The 23,820-nt window shown below is 46.3% G+C and overlaps 1 protein-coding gene across 3 annotated transcripts; it reads right to left on the bottom strand.

Moving 5' to 3' along the window:
* Positions 1 to 312: 312 nt before the first annotated feature.
* Positions 313 to 23,560, bottom strand: LOC140460464 (uncharacterized). Of its 3 annotated transcripts, none has more exons than XM_072555008.1 (4): positions 23,477 to 23,560; positions 21,357 to 21,434; positions 6,064 to 6,223; positions 313 to 1,581 (listed from the first exon to the last, which is right to left on the bottom strand). In XM_072555008.1, the coding sequence occupies exon 4, from the start codon at positions 1,485 to 1,487 to the stop codon at positions 450 to 452; it is 1,038 nt and encodes a 345-aa protein (XP_072411109.1). In that variant the 5' UTR covers positions 1,488 to 1,581; positions 6,064 to 6,223; positions 21,357 to 21,434; positions 23,477 to 23,560; the 3' UTR covers positions 313 to 449. The 3 variants fall into 2 exon arrangements, with proteins under 3 accessions (XP_072411109.1, XP_072411111.1, XP_072411110.1); XM_072555009.1 differs by lacking the exon at positions 23,477 to 23,560 and adding an exon at positions 22,047 to 22,181.
* Positions 23,561 to 23,820: the final 260 nt, after the last annotated feature.

Genomic DNA, 23,820 nt, shown 5'->3' with positions numbered 1-23,820 from the left:
TGCCAGAAGAAGTGGTAGAAGCTGGTACACTTAAATTTGAAAGGCATCTGGATGGGGAGTTGTATAGGAAGGATTTAGAAGGATATAGGCCAAATGCTGGCAAATAGGAATAGATTAATTTAGGGATAATTGGTTGGGTTGAACCGAAGGACCTGTTTCCGTGCTGTACATCTCTATGACACAACATCAATGAAGCTCTGTGTATACCTCACATTTGTTCGTGGTGGTGGGGATGGGAGAGACAGGGGACAGGGAGCACACTTCAAAAGGAAGTAACTTAAGTTTGTGATATTCAACACATTCAACACTCAATATGTTGAACATATAGTCGATTTATTTAAATTTGAGCAAAATTATTATACCCTATAACTCATTTGGAGTGGCTAATATCAGCAGAGACAAATCAAAGTCTATCATTCAGTCTTGAATGTGATTAGCACAAATAAAAATCACTGTTGCAAGTTGTGAATTTGCTTATGTCGGAGTAGATGGGATGCCCAAGTGAACCTCTTCCCACACTGCGAACAGGTGAACGGTCTCTCCCCAGTGTGGATTTGCCGGTGTTTCAGGAGGATGCATGGCTGGGTGAATCCCATCCCACACTCAAGACGCGTGAATGGTCTCTCCCCAGTGTGAACCCGCTGATGTGCTAGCATGTGGGACGACTGAGTGAATCCCTTCCCACACTTGGAACAGGTGAACAACCTCTCTCCAGTGTGAGCGCTGTGGTGTTTCAGTAAGCTGACTAACTGGGCGAAAGTCTTCCCACACTCAGAGCAGGAGAACGGCCTCATTCCGGTATGAGTTCTTTGATGTGTGAGCATGTTGGATGAATGAGTGAATTCCTTCCCACACTGGGTGCAGGTGAATGGCTGGTCACCAGAGTGCACGCGCTGGCGTCTCAGCAGGTTGGATGACCGGGTGAACTTCATCCCACACTGCAGACAAGTGAAAGGCCTCTCTCCAGTGTGAACCCGCCGGTGTACAGTGAGGTCCGATGACGTCTTGAACCCTGTTCCGCAGCACGAGCAGCTGAACGGCCTCTTGTCAGTGTGAACACGTTGGTGGGAGATCAGTTCCCAGGAGTTTTTGTTGCACTTCCAACAACTTGAGCATTCGAAAGGTTTCTCGTCCGTGTGAACACGTCGGTGTGTCAGCAGGCCAGAGGAAGAAGTGAGTCCCTTCCCACAACTGGAGCAAGTGAACAGTCCTTCCCCAGTGTGAACCCACTGGTGTTTAAACAGATTGGATGTATTGATGAACTCCTTGCCACAGTCAGAGCGGGTGAACGGCCTCTCCCCAGTGTGAGTTTCCAGTTCAGATGGGAACCTGAATCTCTTCCCACAGTCCCCACATTCCCACGGTTTCTCACAATTGTCAGTGCATTGGTGTCTTGACAGACCGGCTGGATCGGCTGAAACTTCGTCCACACACAAAACACGTGTGCAGTTTCTCTTCACTGAGAACTTCCATGGCCACAATCCCATGGTACTTTGGATTACGACAATTATGTTAGAACCCGATGCGGTGTTTCCTTGGAGTTCCCTGTACGGAGATCTTTTTCAGAACCTATGAAACGGACTTAAAAAACAGAGAAGGGGAGTCAGAGAGAATCCACAAAAACACAATCATAGGGGAGGCCAGTATTTGGAAAAAGGAACGATAAATGCTTACAGATTCCTTCAAGGGGGAGGGTGGGGGCGAGGACCAGGAGGTTGCTGGCAATGTGAATGAATCCTTTAATAACTTATCTCATGAATGGGCGGAGTGAACGCTGAGCAGGAGCGGACCGAGGACTGCTGAGTAAGTGAAGTTATATATTAAAGTGTTGCTTTACCCGAAACACTACTTAGGCAGTGTCTCCCACCCATCCTCCTCTCCTAACCAAAACAAAAAGGTTCGGTGTGCCGATTCGGTAAGGTTACTCTTTCGGTAAAGTCTCTTTGAGAATTCAGAACAGTCAGAACAGATATTAGGGCAGTTGCATGCTCCTCCCATACAACGTGCGAGGGTAAGGGTCACCACTAGTGTCGCCACTGATGTCATCTGTGGGAAGCACACCCAACTCCAGCTCTTCAGAAACGGCGTTAGGGAATTGGAGCTGGAGCTGGGTGAACTTCGGATCATTCAGAAGACGTGGGGTAATGGAGTGGAGTTACAGGGAGGTAGTCTCACCTCAGGGACAGTATGGGGACAGAAAGGGAACAGACAGACACTACAGGGATTCCCTATTGCCGTTCCCCTCAATAATAAATACACCATTTTGGATACTGTTGGGGAGGACCGTCTTACCAGGGGAAAGCCGTAATGGCCAGGTCTCTGGCACTGAGCCTAGCTTTGTTGCTCAGAAGGGAAAGGGGGGGAAGAATAGAAAACCGCTAGAGGCAGGAGACTCAATTAGAGGAACCAATAGGAGTTTCTGTGGTGGCGCACGGGAATTCCAGAAGGTACATTACCTCCCAGGTGCCCGGGTCTGGGATGTCTTTGAATGAGTGTACGAGATTCTGACATGGGAGTGTCAGCAGCCAGAAGTCGTGGCACACATTGGTGCCAATGACATAGTTAGGAAAAGGGATCTAAAAAGGGATTTCAGGGAGTTAGGTAGGAAGCTAAAACACAGGACAAGCAGAGAAGTAATTTCAGGATGACTACTCGTGCCACGTGCGAGTGAGGTGAGGAACCAGGAACGAGTGTTGTTTATCACATGGCAACAGGGCTGGTGAAGGAGAGAGGGCTTAGATACTTAGATCATTGGAGTAGCTTCTGGGGAAGGTGGGACCAGTGCATGAAGGACGGGTTGCACTTGAATTGGAGGGGCACCAATGTCACAGACAGGAGATGTGCTCGAGCACTTCGGGAGGGTTTAAACTAGTTTGGCAGGGGGATGGGAACTAGAGCTACAGATCAGAGAAGAGGGTAGTTATTGAAAGGACAGAAATAGAATGCAGAGATCCTGACAGGAGGGATGCACATTTGATAGGGCAAAGGAATGGGTTAAAGTGTATCTGTTTCAATGCAAGGAGTGTCAGGAATAAGAGGGATGAACTTAGAGCATGGACCAATACGTGGAACTACGATGTTGTGGCCATAATGGAGACTTGGATTTCACAGGGGCAGCAATAGTTGCTGGATGTTATAGGGTTTAGATCTTTTAGAAAGAACAGGGAGGGGGTAAAATATGAGGGGTAGTAGTATCGTTAATTAGAGAGTGCATCACAGCTGTAGAAAAGGAGGTTGTTGAGGAGGGTTTGGCTACTGAGTCAGCATGGCTGGAAGTCAGTAACTGGAAAGGAACAGCCACTTTACTCTGTGTTATCGACAGACCCACCAATAGCAGCAGAGAGATGGAAGAACAGATCAGTCAGCAGATCTTGGGAAGGAGCAATTTGGACCAGTGTTGTCGTTAGGGGTGACTTCAAATTCCCCAATATCAATTGGAACCTCCTTAGATCAGACGGTCTCGAACGAGATGGTTTTGTCAGGTGTCTCCAGGAAGAATTCCTGATTCAATATGTAGGTAGTCCGAATTGGGGAGAGGCCATATTGGATTTGGTGCTCAGCAACGACCCAGGCCAGGTGTCAGATCTCTCCATGACAGTGACTATAACTGCCTCACCTTTCCCATAGCCATGGAGAGGGATAAGAACAGACAGTGTGGGAAGGGATTTAATTGGGGGAAGGGAAATTATACTGCTATTAAACAGGAGCTGCAGAGAATAGATTGGCAACAATGGTTCTACGGGAAATGCAATTGTTGTACAGAAATGTGGAGGCTGTTTTTAAGGAGCACTTATGTGTGTTGGATAACTTTGTCCCACTGAGTCAGGCAAGGAATGGTCAGGTTAAGGAGCCTTGGATGACAAGAGAAGAGGAGTTTCTCATCAAGAGGAGGAAGGAAGCTTACTTAAGGTTGAGGAAACAAGATCCTGGCACAACTTTACAGGATTACAGGATAGCTAGGAGAGAATTCAAACTTGGACTGAGGAGAGCTAGAAGTGGGCACCAAAAGACCTTGGTGGCAAGGATTAGGGAAACCCTAACATGAGGAATAAGAGAATGATCAGAGAGAGGGTAAGGCTGGTGAGGGATAGTGGGGGAAATTGAGTCTGGAGCCTGAAGAGGCCGGAAATGAGATTTTTTTTGCTTCAGCATTCACTGGAGAGAAGGACCTTGTTGATAGTGAGATCAGGTTGATAGGCTTGAACAGATTGATATTAAGAAAGTGGATGTGCTGGAAATTATGGAAAGCATCAAGGTAGAGAAGGTCCCTGGGGTGGACCAGATTTATTACAACAGGAAGCGAGGAATTAGATAGCTGCACATCTGGTTTTGATCTTTGCATCATCACTCTCATGGGAGTAGTACCAGAAGGCGAATGTTGGTCCTCTGTCAAGGAAGGGAAGAGGGAAATCCCTGGGAAATACAGAACAGCCAGTCTTACATCTGTAAGCAAGGTACTGGAAAGTACTCTGAGAGATAGGATTTACGATTACTTTAGAAAACATAGTTTGAATAAAGACAGCATGACTTTCTGAGGCGCATGTCTTGCCTCACAAGCCTTATTGAGTTCTTTGAGGGTGTGGCGAGACAAGTTGATGAAAATTGAGCAGGGCATGTGGTGTATATGGATTTCAGTAAGGCATTGAATAAGGTTCCCCACGGTAGGCTCATTCAGAAAGTTAGCAGGTATGGGATACAGGGAAATGTGGTTGTCTGGATACAGAATTGGCTGGCTGAAAGAAGACAGTGAGTGGTATTGGATGAAAAGTATTCTGCCTGGAGGTTGGTGACCAGTGATGCCCGCGGGATATTTGTTCTTGGGTCTCTGATCTTTGCAGTTTTTATAAATGACTTGGATGAAGTGGAAGGGTGGGTTAGGAAGTTTGCCGGTGATACTAAGGTCGGTGATGTCGTAGATAGTGTCGAGGGCTTTGTCAGGTTGTAGAGCTGGGGTGAGAAGTGGCAGAAGGAGTTCAACCTGGATAAACGCGAAGTGATTCATTTTGGAAATTCCAATTTGAATGCTGAATACAGGATTAAAGAATGGATGCTTGGCAGTGCGGAGGAACAGCGGGATCTTGGTGTTCATGTATATCAATCCCTCAAAGTTGCAACCCAAGTTGATTGGCTTGTTAAGAAGGCATATGGTGTTTTGATTTTCATTAACAGGGGGATTGAGTTTAAGAGCCATGAGATTTTGCTGCAGCTCTATAAAACACTGGTAAGATCACACTTGGAATATTGTGTCCAGTTCTGATTGCCTCATTATAGGAAAGATGTCGATGCATTAGAGAGGGTGCAGAGGAGATTTACCAGGATGCTGCCTCGATTGGAGGGCTTGTCTTATGAAGAGGGATTGTGTGCGCTAAGGGCTTTTCACACTGGAGGGAAGAAGGAACAGAGGTGACTTGACAGAGATGTACAAGATAATGTGAGGTTTAGACAGAGTAGATGGCCAGAGATTTATTCCCAGGGCAGAAATGGCTATCATAGGGGGACTTAATTGTATGGTGATTGGAGGAAGGTATTGGGGAGGTGTTAGAGGTAGGTTCTTTACACAGAGAGTGGTGGGTAATGCACTGCCAGCGGTAGGAGTAGAGTCAGGGACATTAGGGACATTTAAGCGACTGCTGGACAAGCACATGGATGGCACTAAAGTGTGTAGTTTAGGTTGGTCTTAGATTATGATAAATGCTCAGCACAAACTCGTAGGCCGATGGGCCTGTAGTGTGCTGTACTATTCTATGTTCGATTGTCATATAAACCGAACTGATTTACTAATATCCTTCAGGAAAGGGGACCTGCCACTTAATCTAGGCTTTCACTACACTCTAAGCTCCATGCAAGTCAGGGGGAAGAGAGACGGGAGTGTGATTTTACAAAACGACAACACAACTGGAAACTTGACAAAATCTCCTTGTCAAGTGTTGCTTTTTAGCATTTCTGTGAACCAGTTGGAATACTATATGATGTTAAAGGTGCTATATAGATATAAAGTTGTTGCTACGAATTTAGACGCTTACCACTTCATCATCACTAGGGAACGAACCTGAAACTCCTTACCTTATAGCATTGTGGGATCAACAACACTGCACAGACAGCAGTGGTTCAAGGAGGTCAAACATTATCCTCCCCACAGGCAACTGGGGATTGGCAAGACAAACAGAAGAATCTCAGGTGGTCCAGCAGCATAAAAGCCAAAAGAGCTGCTGATGCTGGAAATCTGAAACATAATCAGAAATTATCGTGAAGTCACAGCATTGCCTGGGAAGATAGCGAAGGCTGGAAATCTTAGTCTTCGAAAACAAAAATTTGGACACCTACTTTAAATTATGATAACATTCAAGGAAGTTTGACAAGTGCAGGAAATTGCATTAGCACACTTTTGGTGGTAATTACGATGGGCCGAAGGGTATTTTCTGTGCTGTCTGAGATTATGATCGTGTCTCAGTCAGGTTCCCATCTCCTGACCTATCAGTCTGTTAGCACGTCTGAACAGAAAGCAGCATCTGCAGTATCTCGATTTACTTTGGGGATTGGCAATATCTGCAGGTGTCTGTCTAAGGAGAATGCTTCAGATGTACACAATTATTTATGCTGAATAGAAAATGGTGCAGAAGTTGATATTCAATATTCACTGGAAGGGAAATGCATGATGGATAGGAGAGACAATTCCTGATTGTCAAAAGTCCTACGGAAAGGTAAGATAAAGTTGATAGGTCAGGAGTTGGGCAGTGGTGGAAACCTGACTGAGACACGATCATAATCTCAGACAACTCAGAAAGTGAGGACTGCAGATGCTGGAGATCAGAGTTCAGAGTGTGGTGCTGGAAAAGCACAGCAGGTCAGGCAGCATCTGAGGAGCAGGGGAATCGACTTTTTGGGCATAAGCCCTATATCAGGAAGGACTTATGGCAGAAATATCGATTCTCCTGCTCCTTGGATGTTGCCTGACCTGTTGTGCTTTTCCAGCACAACACTCTTCACTGACGAAAGCACGTGTCCGATATGCCTTAACTGTCCAATTCACGCGGTCTGTCAACTCCAGGGATCTGTGACTAATTGCCCCAAGATCCCTCTGTTCCTCTCAGCTACCCAGTGTGCTGCCATTCATTGAATGTGCCGCCATCTTGTATCTTCTATCAAAGTGCATCACCTCGCCGTTAGAATCATAGAATTCGTACAGTATCGACGCATGCCATTCAGCCCATCAAGCCCACACCAACCCTCCACAGAGCACCCCACCTAGACCTCAATCCCATCCCTTTAACACTGCATTTCCCAAGGCAAATCCGCCTAGCCAGCACAATCCCAGACACTACGTGCAATTTGGCATGGCCAATCTACCTCTCTTGCAGATGTTTGGATTGTGGGAAGAAACCGGAGCACCCGGAAGAAACCCGCGCAGACTGTAGAAACTCCATGCAGACAGTCGCCCGAGGCTGGAATCGAACCCGGATCCCTAACGCTGTGAGGCAGCAGTGCTAACCACTGAGGGACCGTGAGCTAACTTATCAAGATTAAAGACCGTCTGACACTGGGTCCTGTCTGATCAACCCATCTATATCTTCCTGTAACCTACAAACACCTTCTTCACTGTGAATCACTCTCTCAATCTTGGTGTTTGCAAATTTGCTTAACATTTCCCCCGCATTTTCATTTATGTATATAACAAAGAGGAGGTTCACCAGGATGTTGCCTGGTATGGAGGGTGCTAGCTCTGAAGAGAGGATGAGTAGATTAGGACTATTTCCACGAGATAGACGGAGGTTGAAGGGGGATCTAAATGAGGTCTCCAAAATCATGAGATAGAGTGGATAGCAAGAAGCCTTTTCCCAGAGTGGGGGACTCAATTATTGGGGGTCACGAGTTCAAGGCAAGAGGGGAAAAGTTTAAGAGAGGTATGTGTGGAAAGGTCTATACGCAGAGGGTGATGTGAGCCTGGAACGCGTTGCCAGTGGTAGAGGCGGGCACGATAGCATCACTGAAGAAGTATCTCGATAAACACATGAATGGGCAGGGAACAAAAGGATACAGACCCTTAGAAAATAGCCGATAGGTTTGGATAGAGGATCTGGATCGGCACAGGTATGGAGGGCCGAAGGGCCTGATCCTGTGCTGTAATTTTCGTTGTTCGAACAATTCAGATCCCAGTACTGATTCTTGTGGTACACTAGTGTACACCAACCTTCAGTCACAAACGTAAAGCCTTCTACCACTACACTTTGTGTCCTATTACTAAGCAAGTTTCTGATCCAACTCACAAGTTTCACTCAGTTCCATGTGTTTTAACCTTCTGAATCAAATCTTCAATCTGGGGGACCTTGTAAAATCCATATAAACGATATCGACTGAGTGCCCCTTACCAACGCACTTGATCATATTTTCAGTAAGTTCTACCAAATTTGTCAGGCATAACCTCCTTCTGACAAAGCCATTCTCTCTCTAATTAACCCATGCCTTTCCAAGTAGGCATCAATTCGTCAACAGTTCCCGTCACGCCAATTCACCGGTCTATAATTTCCTATTACATCTCTACCATCCTTCTGAAAAAGTGGAGTCATGTTCGGTGTCCTCTGGTCCTCTGACACTTCCCCTGTGGCCTGAGAGTAGTTAAAACTTGAGTCAGAGCCACTGCAATTTCCTGCCTTGCCTCCCACAGCAACCTGGGGCGCAATTCATCTGTGCCAGAGATTTTGTCTTGTTTTAAGACCGACACAGCTTTCACTGCCCATTTCCTCTGTCAAAATGCACAAGCTCCTCACTGTCCCTTTTTCCTGAATTTCAAACTGATATTCTCCTTTTCCAGAGTGAAGACCAAGGAGAAGAACAGAACCACCTCGGTTATCTGAACATCAATTATCCAAATTTCCGATTATCCGAACAAGACCTCAAGGTCTTGTTTATCTGAAAAATCAGTTATCCAAACAAAATACTCTCCGCCTGTGTTATTCGGATAATCGAGGTTGTTCTGTATTCATTCAACATCCTTCCAAGATTCTGTGTGTTCACTCACACGTTGCCCCATTGGCTCCGAATGGGCCCTACTCTGTCCCCGGCTAACCTATTCCTTCAGTATATTTATAAAGTACCTTAGGATTCTACCCTCAACTTGTCTGCAAGTCCTTTCTCATGCCTCCTTTTTGCTGTTCAAATCTCTTTCTTAAAATCCCTCTTGTACTTCCTGTATTTCTCTAGGGCCGCAGTTGAACTGATCTCTTTGGCTTTGCGAAAAGCCCTACTGCCCTTCTTTATCCAGCCCTGAATTATCCTAGACATGCAGGGTTTTCTGAACATTTTGCTCCTACATTTCAGTTGACAAGGTATACACTGGATCTGCCCTCTTCCCAGCTCCCATTTGAATGTCCGCCAGTGTTCCATTGCCGCATTACCTAAAAGGGGCTGTTCCCAATGTCCCGTGGCTAGAGTCCTGCTTACTTCGAATAAAATCTGCCTTCCCACCCAGTCCAAAGCTACTCTTTGCAGGCTGTCTTTTCTCTTGCCCAGAAAGAAATTTGAACCATGCTGTGTTGTTGGCACTATCACCTCACTGTTCCCCCACTGCAACATTGAACATTCGCCCAGCTTCTATCCCCAGAACCAGCTCCAGCACTACGCCATCCTTTATTGGGCTATCTACGCATTGACAAAAAAGAAATTCAGGAATTCCACCCCCTCTAAATCCTTAACACAGTAATTATCCCAAGTTACACTGGGAACGTTGAAACTCCCCAGTACCTTTACCCAATTAATATTCTTACACACATCAGTGAATGGTCTCCATATTTGCTCCCCGATTTCTCTTTGACTCTTTGGTGGCCTATAATGCATTCCCAGTAAAGTAGCCGCTGGCTTAACGTTCCCAAGTTCTGCCCATAAATCCTGGTTGGAAGACCCTTCCAAGGCATCTTCTCTACTTATTGCAGTACTTTGACTCGTTAATTAAAAGTGATACACCCCCACCCTTTTTACACTTTCCTCTGTCTCACTCAAAGATCCTCTACCCTGGAATTGCAGGAGCCGGTGTTGGAGTGGGGTGGACAAAGTTAAACATCACACATCACCAGGTTACATTACAACAGGTTTATTTGGAAGCATTAGTTTTCGGAGCGCTGCTCCTTCGTCAGGTGGTTGTGGATGAAAGAGCAGTGCACTGAAAGCTAGTGCTTCCAAATAAACCTGCTGGACTATAACCTGGTTGTGTGTGATGTTTAAACTTTATACGCTGGATGCTGAGTTACTAGTCCAGCCCTTCCCTCAACCATGTGCCCGTGATGGCAACACTATCATAATTCCATGTGTCAGTCCACATTAACTCATCAGTCTTGCCCGTTACACGCCGAGTATTAAAGTCAAGACCATCTAGTCTTGCCCTACTCTCTTGACTCTCAACGCAGCTCAACTCACTGTGACACACTTCATTGTATTCTGTGTCCACCACCCACCCCAAACTAGTTTCCACACCCCGCCACAGCATTAACAAATCTACCTGCAAGGATGTTGGGCCCAATGTGATTCGGGTCCAGACTGTGCTACTTGTACAAGTACCACCTTCCCCAAAAACATTCCCAGTGATCTTGGCATGTGAAACCCTCCTTCTTGCACTAACTCTTGAGCCGTGCATTCAACTGTTCTATTTTCCTATTTCTAAACTTGCTAGCTCCGGAAGTAATCCAGAAACAACAACCATTGAGCCTCTCCATCCAGATCTACTGGTTAGCTCCCTGAACTCTCGGTGCAGTAACTCATTCCTCAATTTGCCCACGTCATTGGTATCACTGACTTGTACCTCTGACTCATCACCCTTCCATTTCAGGATGCCCTGCAGCCGTTCAGTCATTATTGACCCTGGCACAAGGCAAGCAACACCAACCTGGAGGCCCGTCTTCGGTTGCAAAAACAGCTGCCTGCTCCCCTGACTAAAGAATCCCCTCTCTCTATTGCTCTTCCTAACCTCTCCACCTGATACAGTCAAGGCTCTTGTGGTGCCAGAGGCTTGACTGCATTTCTCTGAGGGACCAGCTTCCAAAAATCGGAAAACCGGCGAGTGAGTAGGACCCCATTGGCCTCCCGCACTACCTGCCTGTTCTTTATCGACTGTCTGCTGGTCTGCCATTCCTTTCCTTCCTCCAGTCACTTGAGCTGCATTGTGACCACCTACCTGCAAGCGTGCCATCCACCTACCTCCCACCTCACCTCGCGGAGGCCCCTTAGTGTCCCCACCCACCGCTCAAAATCCGAGACCCGGAGCTCCAACTTCTGCAGCTGGGAGCACCTCCTGCACATGTAATCATCTGGGACATCGGCAACATCCAGGACTCCCGCCCTCTACCCGCCCACCCCACTTCCCCATACGTGGGGAGAATTATCAGTAAAATACCAATCCTCGTTCAACCATGCCACTACGAGTGACATGGAACTTTGACAATGACAGAGAGGACAGAGATGGAACAGTAGTAAACGCACATCGATCCAGAACCACAATAAGAAATGATTTGGAGCTGCCGGTATTGGACTGGGGTGGACAACTTTAAAAATCACGCAACACCAGGTTGTAGTCAAGCAGATTTTATTTGGAGGCACTAGCTTTCGGAGCACTGCTCCATCATCCACAATCACCTGATGAGGGAGTAGCGCTCCGAAAGCTAGTGCCTCCAAATAAACCTGTTGGACTACAACCTGGTTTGGTGCGATGTTTGACACAGTCATGAACCCATAGTTAAAACAAAACTGACAAAAGAAAACAACAGAAGAGCTCAAAATTATAGATAACCAAATACATCTTTAACACTTCTATGGTTTTCAACTGTAAAATCTCCTGCTAAAGCCTGCGACTGAAAATAGATCAGAAACACGCTGCTATGATCCCACATCTTTTTAAGATCAGAGTGGTGCTGGAAAAGCACAGCAGGTCAGGCATCATCCGCGGAGCAGGAACATCGATGTTTCGAGCAAAAGCCCTTCATCTGCCAGTCAATTGCCCAACATTTCAACTCCCCCCTCCCACCCTGCCGAGGACATGCAGGTCCTGGGCCTCCTCCTCCGCTGCTCCCTCACCACCCGACGCCTGGAGGAAGAACGCCTCATCTTCCGCCTCGGAACACTTCAACCCCAGGGCATCAATGTGGACTTCACCAGTTTCCTCATTTCCCCTCCCCCCCCACCTTTATCAGTTCCAACCTTTCAGCTCAGCACTGTCCTCATGACCTGTTCTATCTGCCAATCTTCCTTCCCACCAATCTGCTCCACTCTCCTCTCTGACCTATCACCTTCATCCCCACTCCCATTCGCCTACGTTTTGCTATCTCCTCCCCAGCTGCCCCCCCCCAAACTTATCTCTCCACCCCGGAGGCTCCCTGCCTCTATTTCTGATGAAGGCCATTTGCCTGAAATGTCGATTTTCCTGCTCCTTGGATGCTGCCTGACCTGCTGCGCTTTTCCAGCACCACTCTGATCTAGACTCTGGTTTCCAACATCTGCAGTCGTCACTTTTGCGTAGTTGATTTTAACCTTACTGCGAATCCTCTTGCAAGGACGCCTACCTGGAAGAAGGTCTCCTCCTCTCTCCACAAGAATCTCAGTGAGTCTCTCTCTCACTGCAACCCCCAGGTTGTCATCTCTGCCCTGAAGCTCTTCAACCATGTACTGAAATAGACTCGCTACCTCTGCAACCCCCATGATCCCGCATGTTCCTACTGAACAAGTGAGACCCAGAATGAGGCCGTTTTTATGAATTTCAGGAACGCCTTTAACATGGACCCACACAGGAGACGGATAAAAATGCACATGAGATTCAGGAAAACTTGGCAAGTTGGTTCCAAAATTGGCTTAGTGGTAGGAGACTGAGGTTGGTATAGAAGGCTGTTTAAGCAACCGGAGGCTCATGTTCAGTAGCATGCCACAGGGATCAGTGCTGGGTCTCTTATTGTGTGTTATATATATTAATCATAGAGATGAGTGTGTGAAGGATGACAAGCAATTTTGGGAATGACACAAAGAGTGACCAGGTGGTTAATAACGAAGCAAGTCTTAGGTTGTAAGATGATGGAAATGGATTGGTCAGATGTGCAGATCAGTGGCAGATGGTATTTAACCCTGAGAAGTATGAGATGATGCACTTTGGAAGAATTAACAAGAGAAGACATACTGGAGGCATGAAAAGTCTGGTGCAGCCCCACTTGGAGTATTGCGTACAGTTCTGGTCACCGCATTACAGGAAGGATGTGAAAGCTTTGGAAAGTGTTCAGAGGAGATTTACTCGAATGTTGCCTGGTATAGAGGGAAGGTCTTTTGAGAAAAGGCTGAGGGACGTAAGGCTGTTTTCATTAGAGAGAAGGTGGTTGAGAGGTGACTTACTTGAGACATACAAAAGATAATCAGAGGGTTAGATAGGGTGGACAGTGAGAGACCTTTTCCTCAGATGGTGATGGCTAGCATGAGGGGACATAGCTTTAAACTGAGGAGTGTTAGATATAAGATAGGTGTCAGAGATAGTTTCTTTACTCGTAGGGGTGTGGAATGCCGGCCTGCAACAGTAGTAGACTCGCCAACTTTAAGGGCATTTAAATGGTCATTGGATAAACAAATGGATGAGAATGGAATAGTGTGGGTTAGATGGGCTTCAGATTGGTTCCACAGATTGGCGCAACATCGAGGGCCGAAAGGCCTGTAGAGCGCTGGAATGTTCTATGTTCTAATAGAAAGTTCAGGTGTATCTGAGGGTCTGCAAATTCTTGAAAGCAACAAGATAGCTTGATAGGGTAGTTAAGAAGGCAGACAAGACAATTGCCTTCATCAGTGAAGGCACAGAGCCAAGAAATCACGTGGAGTTTTATGTGGACTTTGGCTAGGCCACACCTGGAGTACTTAGTGCAGTACTGGTCACCAAACTGCAGGAAGGTTGCAATTACACTGGAGGGGGTGCAGAGGAGATTAAACAGGATGTTGCCTAAAGTGCAGTATTTTCAAGCAGAGAGACGCTAGATAGACCCAAAATTGTTTTCTTTAGAGCACACAAGGTTGAGAAATGAACTGACTGAGGTGTATAAGATTGTGCGGCATGTAAGGGTAGATAGGAAGCTGCTGTTCCCCTGAGTTGTAGGATTAACCAGAACAAGGGGGCATAATTTTAAATTCAAGGGCAGGAGGTTGAGAGGGGATTTGAGGAAAAAAATGTTTTCACCCAGCTTCAAAATTTTGTGGCCAAGTGCTGGAAAGTGGGATTATAATAGTTCGGTCAGCGCAGAGTGGGCCAAAGGTTCGCTTCTGTGCTGTAGAAGTCTAATGAAATTTAGCTTCACAGATTAAATCTTTTCAATAGACTGTGGTAGTCATTCACTGAAATATAGGAATGTGAGGCTGCAGGTTTTCTTTAGCAATAAGACAGCGATTGGTGTTTGAAAGCAAGTTATCTAAACATAAACATCAATTTGAATGACCTTCAAACACAATGCAAGACATAATCTGTCCACTAAGACTATTACTTTACAGTGATTCTAAACTAAACTCGAAAATATATTCTAAACTCAAACTAAACACGCCTTGTCTGGAGGTTACACTATCTAAACTTTTACACAAAAGTATCTGCATTTTCCTTGAATCTTCCCATTCTCCTTTCTGGAACAGAAATTATATTTGCCCAGCCAGGTCTCCTCTAAAAGCTGCCCAAAACAAAAAGCTTTAATTTCCCCCCTCCTACGACCCCAAGGACATAATGTCCTGAGCCTGCTCCATCGCCGAACCCTAGCCACCCGACGCCTGGAGGAAAAACACTTCATTTCCACCTCGGGACCCTTCGACCACACGAGAGAAATGTGGATTTCACCAGGTTCCCACGTCCCTCACCCTATCCCAGTCCCAACCTTCCAACTCAGCACCACTCTTTCCCACCCTCCTGCTCCACCCAACTCTCCAACCCATCACTTTCAGCCCCCACTTTCATCTACCTGTCGCATTCCGAGCTACCTTCACCCCCAGCCCCACTCCACTTATCTCTCAGCCCCCTTGGCCCACAAGCCTCATTCCTGATGAAGAGCTTATGCTTAAAATGTCGATTCTCCTGCTCCTCAGATGCTGCCTGACCTGCTGTGCTTTTACAGCGCCACACTCTTTGACTCTGATCGGCATCATCTGCAGTCCTCACTTTCTCCTAAGCAAAAAGCAAACTGATCCCATCAATCTTCACACTCCCTGTCTTTAAAACAGCAGTACCAGCGAACTTCCATTGACAGTCCAGCTGGTTTACAGTTAACTGACATCTGACTCTTGTTTCTCCTTCAACCTTTCACAAACATAACCAGCATCTACATGCCACGAGTTTGAAATCCTCACCCTAAAAATGATAATTACACAAATCTCACACAGTGAGCCGAAACCAAACCACAGTGGAGTCAGAGAAACATCTCCCAGTTGAGGAACTACCTGGTGAACGCAATCAATACAGATTTGGCTCAATACAAACCAGTGATCAACACACAGTATTAACTATGTGACGGTCCCGGAGGGGTGCAGAGGAGAATTACTCAGATGTGTTCAAGGGCTGTGGAATTTTAGTTGCAGGTAAGGTTTTGATTAATGGAGTATGGTAATCAGTGGCTGAGCCAATGCTCATCCTGAACGATGTGCTTAAGACCTTGGTGGCTACCTGTCTTCAAACCACTACATGGCTTGGTGTGTCCGAAGCCAACAGAGTCCAAGAGAGTTGTATGTCTGCTCGCTCATGAGAGAAAGATAACTGCGGCGAGTTTCACCTGAGGGTCACATCTCAGCCAAAGGGCAGGACTACAAGACCATTAGGTCATTTGGCCCATCCGGTCTGCTCAATGGCTCAATGATGGCTAATAGGTTTCTCAAGCCCATTTTCCCAGTCACCTTTCATTCCCTTGGCAATCAAGAACTTATCGGTCTCTGTTTTAAATATACTCAGTGACCTGACCTCCACAGCCTTCTGTGGCAATGAATTCCACAGGTTCACCATTCTCTGGCTGAAGACGTTTCTCCTTGTCGCTGTTCTCAGGGTCCTCCCTTTACTCTAAGGCTGTGCCCTTGGGTCCTTGTCTCTCTTGCCAGTGGAAACATTTTCCCAACATCCACTCTGTCCAGGCCGTTCATTATTCTCCAAGTTTCAACTAGGTCCCTCCCATATCCTTCTAAACTCCATCGGGTATAGTCCCAGACTCCTCAAAACGTTCCTCATATATGTTAAGCCTTTCATTCTTGGGATCATTCCTGTGATCCTCCTGAGGACCCACTCTTGGGTCAGTACATCCTTTCTGTGGTATGGGGCCCAAAAGTGCTCACAATACTCTCAATGTGGTCTGACCAGAGCCTTATAAAGCTTCAGAAGGACATCGCTGCTTTTCTATTCTCGTCCTCTCGAGACGAATGACAACATCGGTATTTGTCTTCCTAACCACCGACTCAACCTGCAAGTTTACCTTGAGAAACCTGGACTAGGACTCCCAAGTCCATTTTGCAGTTCAGATTTCTGAATTATCTCCCCACTTAGAAAATTGGTCCATGCCTCTATTCTTCCTAACAATGTGCTTGACCTCACACTTTCCCACATTGTATTTCAGCTGCCATTTCTTTGCCCACTCTCTTAACTTGTCTAAATCTTTCTGGCAGCCTCCTCGCCTTCTCAATGCTACCGGTCCTTCCACCTATCTTTGTATCATCAACAAATGTAGCCAGAATGCCCTCGGTTCCCTCAACCAGATCACCAATGTATAAAGTGAAAAGTTGTGGTCCCAACACTGACCCTGAAATAGCACTGCTCACCGGATGCTAGCCTGAAGACTCTTATCCTCACTCTCTGACTGTCTGGATGAAGGCAATCTTCTATCCATGCTAGTACCTCGTCTCTAACACCATGGGCCCCTATCTTACTCAGAGCCTTACCAAAAGACCTTCTGGAAGTCCAGATAGCTAACATTCATTGGCTCTCCTTGGTCTAACCTGCTTGTTACCTCCTCAAAGAATTCTAACAGCTTTATCAGGCATGAGCTCCCCTTGATGAAACCATGCTGACTATGCCCTATTTTATGGTGCACTTGCGACTATTTAGAAATCTCATCCTTCACAATGGACTCCAAAATTTTACCAACGACTGAGTGCGGGCTAATCTGCCTAAGATTTGCAGTGTTTGGCCTCACCACCTTTTTTAAATGGAGGTTGGGGGGAGGGAAGGGGGTTCTCCCTGACGCCAGTAATTCCTGAAAGGTTACCACTAAAGCCTCCACTATCTTTTCAGCTATCTCCTTCAGAACTCTGGGGTGTAGTCCATCTAGTCTGGGTGATTTATCCACTTTCAGACCTTGCAGTTTTTGTTGCACCTTCTTCTTGGTGATGGGCTCCATACACAGCTCTGTAAACAACACCCCCACTTCCCCCGTCCCCCCTCTCCCGCTCCCCCCTCATGGTTTGGTGGTGCAGGAGGCCCAGGACCTGCATGTCCTTGGCGGAGTGGGAGGGAGGGGTTGAAGTGTTCAGCCATACGAGGGTGGGGTTGGCGGGTGCGGGTGTCCCAGAGATGTTCTCTGAAATGATCCGCAAGAAGACGTCCTGTCTCCCCAATGCGCAGGAGACCACATCGGATGCAACGGATATAGTTGATGACATTGGTAGTGGTGCAGGTCCGTTTCTGTGGGATGTGTAAGGATCCATTGGGGCCTTGGACGGAGGTGAGAGTTAGTGGTGTCAGCACAGGTTTTGCACTTCCTGCTGTGGCAGGAAAAGGTGCCACGAGTGGTGGGGGTGGGGGGGTTTGTTGGGCTGTTGGGAGTCATGGAGAGCATGGCCTCTCTGGAACACAGATAGGGGTGAGGAGGGAAATATATCTCCGGTGGTGGGGTTTGTTTGGAGGTGGCGGATGACGGTGTGATGTATGCCGCTTTCAGAGGGGTGGAAGGTGAAGACCGGGGGGGTTCTGTCCTTGTTGCATTGGGCGGGGTGGGGTTCAAGGGTGGTGGTGCAGGAAGAGGAGGAGATCTGCTGGAGGGCATCATCAACTACGTAGGAAGGGAAATTGCGATCTTGGAAGAAGGAGGTCATCTGGGATTTTCTAAGGTGGAATTGGTCCTCACTTTCTCTCCTGATTAACTGGCAGAACAAACCCTATGGACAGAATGGCCTAATTTCTGCTCCTATGTCTTATAGTCATTTTCCAGCAGTCCAATGTCCACTTTTGCCTCTGTTTTGCTAAAGAAACTCTTGCAATCTTTTCTAATAATATTGGCTAGCTTACCCTCACATTTAATCTTCTCCCTCCTTATTTCTTTCTCTGTTGCTGTTGATCCTTCCCACTGCCCTTTTTCTACATTGTATGCTTTCACATTTGCTTTTGTGCTCTGGCAACTTCTCCCCAGTAGAACTGAAATTAAAATGAAAAAGGGCGAAGGGTTAATAAAGCTGAATCACATTCCAGGATCAGCTGCAACTGTTTGACTTCAATGAAGACACAACGATCCTGTACAACCTTCACATACCTGGCCTCAGTTCAATTTAACAGCCCATTCATTTCACATTCACCTTGAAGTAGCTCCTGCAACATGTCTCACACAAAACCTTGACAGAAAGACTTTGGTTCTAACTATCACATCACAGGAAAACTGTAATCATATTAGAAAGAAGTCAGAGGGAAATTGCAAAGATTGGGGACTTGCAGCAATCAGGAAAGACTGGCTAAGTACAATGTTTTATTTGGAACAGAGGAGGCTGAGGGGACATTTAACTGAAGTGTGCAAAATAATCAAGATTATGTCTACATACACTGGATGGGAAGAATCTTTTCTATTAATTCTCACAGGCTATAGGTACAAAAGAGACAACAAGGAGGGGAGCTCAGGAGTAATCAGCTTTTGGGATGGCTCAGTGGTCGCCTCACAGCGCCAGAGACCCGGGTTCAATTCCAGTCTCGGCTACTGTCTGTGTGGTGTTTGCACGTTCTCCCCGTGTCTGTGTGGGTTACCTCTGGGTGCTTTGGTTTGCTCCCACAGTCTAAAGACGCGTAGGTCGGGAGTATGGGCCGTGCTAAATTGCCGATAATGTTCTGGGATGTGCAGGTTAGGTGCATTAGCTAGGGATAAATGTAGAGTAATAGTGTGAGGCAATGGGTCTGGGTGGGTTGTGTTCCTTGTTCTCATCAGTTGGTACAGCCTGTCAGTTTAAAAGGGGCAGTCTGAAAAGCATTGGTGAGTTAATGCAAGTAACTATTAGATTATTAGATTCCCTATAGTGTGAAAACAGGCCCTTCAGCCCAACAAGTCCGCATCGACCCTCCGAAAAGTAACCCACTCAGACCCATTTCCCTCTGACTAATACACTGAACACTATGGGCAATTTAACATGGCAAATTCACCTTAACCGGCACATCTTTAGACCGTGGGAGGAAACTGGAGTACCTGAAGGAAACCCACCCAGACATGGGGAGAATGTGCAAACTCCACACAGGGAGTCGCCAGAGGCTAGGATCGAACCTAGGACCCTGGTGCTGTGAGGCAGCAGTGCTAACCACTGAGCCACCGTGCCGTCCTATCTGTGTATAGTTACTCTTTGGAGGGTTAGTGTGGACTTATTGGGCAGAAGCGCTTTTTCCACACTGTCGGGATTTTATATCTATATCATTCGATATCTATTCCTCTACTCTAGTGAACTAAGAAATTCAGCAAACCACTGTCTTCAAGACTGACAGGCAGAAACTCTCCTCACAGTTAAAGTATCTATCAATAGTATCCTCCCTTAGAGGCTACCGACAAAGAACTGGATTGTGGGATCAGACTGGATTGCTCTTTTGCCTAGCACTGCATAATGGGCAAAAAAACCTTTTGTTCCATCCAAATGATTTTCCCCCCAGTAGGGGAACCTTTCACAGCCTCAGGATGTCCCGAGGAGCTTCACAGTTAATTTATTCTTCGTGAAGCAGAGACAGACTTGCAACATACAGCATCACCACAGCAAATATGCACAGCAAGATCCCACAAGCCTGTTGACTAGATAGTCTGCTTTGCTCAGTAATTTTGGTTGAGAGATAAATATCATACCTGGATAATTCCTGCTCAGTTTAATATCGCGTCTGACTTCCCCAGCAGCCATTGTTACCTCACCCTCCTTTTTGTCTGCTTCATTTTCCTCGGAATGAATTTTGCTGTGTCGGGGTAAATATAGAGTAATGCGTTTGGGTGGGACATTCTTCAGAATTTCCTTTGGCGGCATGGTGACTCAGTGGTTAGCACTGCAGCCTCACAGCACAATGAACCCGGTTTCAATTCCCACCTCAGGAGACCGTCTGTATGGTGTGCGCACATTCTCCCTGTGTCTGCTTGGGTTTCCTCTGGGTGCTCTGGTTTCCTCCCACAATCCAAAGATGTGCAGGTGAGCTGAGTTGGCCATGCTTAATTGCCCATAGTATGAGGTGCATTAGTCAGGGGTAGGGGAATGGGTCTGGGTGGGTTGCTCTTCGGAGGGTCGGTGTGGACTTGTTGAGCTGAAGCACCTGTTTCCACACAGTAGGGAATCTAATATCCCGAATTATTCGCAGAAACCCCTCCCATTGCTGTGCCACTGCCTTTCTTGTCAGATTCCTCTCTCATGTGTCTGTAGGCTCTTTTATTCAACTGTAATAACTATTAGATCTGATTCCACAGTCTCTTAAGTTGTAGAGTAAATTCTGTCATATTACAGTCACTGCCTTTTAAGGGTTCCTTCATCAAGCCTGCCTCATTGCACAACACTGAATCCACTATTGCCTGTTCCCTCGTGGGCTCCACCACAAGCTGTTCCAAAAAGCCATCTCACGGACATTCCACAAATGCATTTTATAGACAATAGACAATAGGTGCAGGAGTAGGTCATTCTGCCCTTCCAGCCTGCACCACCATTCATTATGATCATGGCTGATCATCCTCAATCAGTATTATCTTGTGATCCGCTACAAATCTGAGCTTCCCAGTCCATCTGCATCATCAAACCCACCATGATCACTGTAATCTTGCCTTTCTCACACACCTTTTCTATCTCTTGGTGTATCTTGTGCCCCAAATCCTGACTACTGTTTGGAGGCCTGTACATAATTGCAGTTATGGATTTTTTGACCTTTGTGGTTCCTCAACTCTATTCACACACATTCTACATCTTCTGACCCTATTTTGATTATTGCTGCTCATTTAATTTAGTTTCTTACGAACAAGACAACCCCCCCCCTCTCGATTAGAGTGGTGCTGGAAAAGCACAGCAGGTCAGGCAGCATCAAAGGAGCAGGAAAATCGATGTTTTGGGCAAAAGTCCTTCATCAGGAATGGAGGCAGGGAGCCTCCAGGGTGGAGAGATCCACCCCCACCCTACACTCTCTGCCCACTTGCCTGTCTTCCATGAGAGAAAGCACCTTCACGTCGGTAGTCCTGCAGTGTTCTTCAGAAAGGAGTTCTGGTAATTTCGCCCTGCAACAGAAAAGGAGGCGATATAAGACCACGTTAGAATGGCATGTGACTTGGAAGTGTACTTGCAGGTGCTATTGCTCCTTGTGCTCTGCTTCTCCTCATCAGTTGGTACAACTTGTCAGTTTGAAAAGGGCAGTCAGAAAAGTGTTGGTGAGTTAATGCAATTAATCTTGTTGATGGCGCAGTGCAGTAACTATGCATCTGAGGTAAAGAAAGTGAATGTTCAAGGTGACACCAGTCAAGTTTGCTATTTGCACTGGAGGGATGTTGAGCATCTGGAAAATTGTTGGGTTTGCTGTCGTTCCAGGTAAATGGAGAATATTCAGTTACACTCCTGATTTATGCTTTGAAGATGCTGGACAGGCGTTGGAGAAAATAAGATTGTTCTCCTTGTTGCAAAAGATGATTGAAGAGAGATTTGACTGATGCATTCATGAGAGAATTCAAAAAGACATGTAAAGGTTGTTTTGATTACCAGATCATAAGATACTTTCAAGTGACATATTGAAGATTTTGTGGAAGATCTACCAACAGGCGATTTAAAGACAATCGTTCATGCAGTAAGTGCTAATGAGCTGGAAGTAAATACATGCATATATAAGAGGACAGTACCCAGTTTCTGATTAATCAAGTGATTTTCGTCAGATTTTGATGTAATATTTGGTTTGAGGTTTTCATCTGTGAATCCTAATAAAACATCCTGGAAAAGGATGTTCCAAATTCCATCACTGTCAATTCAAGACAGAAATTCACAGTGTTCCCTCCTCCTGACCGAGTATAACCACTGCCTGCTGCACAATGGCCCTCACTGTGATCAGCATGACCTTAACTTGAGGATGACATTGACTCAGGATTTTGACTTTCAGCTCTGGCTCTTCATGAGGAAATGGAAGATCAGAATTTGCTTCATTTTCTTTCCTTTTGTTCTACTGCTCTGCCTTAATGATATGACATTGTAAGCTTTTCCCAGCCAATCATACTACATGGAAACAGACCCTTCAGTTCAACTTGTCCAAACCGACCATGTTCCCAAACTAAACTAGCCCCACCTGTCCGCATTTGGCCCTTATCCCTCCAAACCTCTTATTCATGTACTTATCCAATTGTCTTTTAAATGTTGCAACTCTACCTGCATTCACTAATGCATCTTACAGTTCATTCCGCACACAAGTCACTCAGGACAAGGGGCAACCTTTTTACATTTTAAATCTTTTCACTGTCACCTTAAAAATATGCCCCCTAGTTTTGAACTCACCCACTTTCAGGGGAAAACCTTTGCTCCTCACCTTATCTTTGCCTCTCATGATTTTTTAAACCCTTATAATCTTTATATCCCTCTACCTCTTACAGTCCAGTGAAAAAAGACCCAGCTCATTTTTATAACTAAAACCCTCCATTCCCAACGACATTCCCCAGTAGACCTTTACTGAACCCTCTCCAGTTTAATAATATCCTCCCTTCAACAAGGCGACCAGAACTGCAGGTACTACTTCAGAAGAGGTCTCACCAATGTCCTACATGCCATCAACACAAAACTCCAGCTCCTACACTCAAAGATCTGAGCAGTGAAGGCAAAAGTACTGAATGCTTTGTTCATCACCTCCTGTACTTGTGAAATAAATTTCAAACAATTGTGCAACTGAACACAAAAGTCTCCCTGTTCTACAGTGCTACCCTAACATTAATTATGTTAGTCCTGCACTGGTTGTTTCACCAAAAATTAACACCTCACATTTATCCAAATCAAACTCCATCTCCCACTCTGCTTGATGATGGACAAGTTGTCCCCATTCTGAACAATGAACTGCAAGCTCCGCCCAGTCACTTGACCACAACAAAGATGGCGGACCCAATGCCCTCAACAAATATGGCGGACGGACCCGCGGGGCCCGCAGACTGGGAACAGCCGTAGTCATATTGGATGCAAAGGCGGCGTCTGGAACTTGTTACGCGGGGTTTACGACCGACACAGGAGGTCTACCCCCGCCACTACGCTCACCCACCGCCCAGTCTGTCGCGCCTCTGATCCCGTCGATTCTCACCGTTTGTGATTCGGAACAGCCACGAGCAACGCACAACGTTGGTGAGAAAGGTAGAGACAGCGCATGCGCTGTCACGCTCGACGCGGGGGGGGGGGGGGTTACGTCACAACGCATGATTGACGGGAGGTCTGCACCAATAGAGATAGAGGACGGCTTTGAACGACAGATCTTCCGGTCAATGGAAGTGAAAGGGTGATGCACTGAAGCATGAACAGGGTTCGCATTGGACATCGTGAAAGTGAATTGTCCTCTCTCAGCACAGCAGAGAATTAAAAGGAAACCAAAAGAGAAAATGATGGAAAATTTCAGCAGGTCTGGCAGCATCTGTGGGTCAGTTAGACTAG

Source organism: Chiloscyllium punctatum, chromosome 36, assembly GCF_047496795.1.
Source record: "Chiloscyllium punctatum isolate Juve2018m chromosome 36, sChiPun1.3, whole genome shotgun sequence".
Classification (NCBI taxonomy): Eukaryota; Metazoa; Chordata; class Chondrichthyes; order Orectolobiformes; family Hemiscylliidae; genus Chiloscyllium; species Chiloscyllium punctatum.
The sequence above is the reverse complement of the archived record's forward strand: the minus strand, read 5'-3'. Positions and strand labels throughout refer to the sequence as shown.

Excerpts from the sequence above, each read along its gene's own strand:
- LOC140460464 (XM_072555008.1), bottom strand. The coding sequence starts at position 1,487 with ATGGGATTGTGGCCATGGAAGTTCTCAGTGAAGAGAAACTGCACACGT.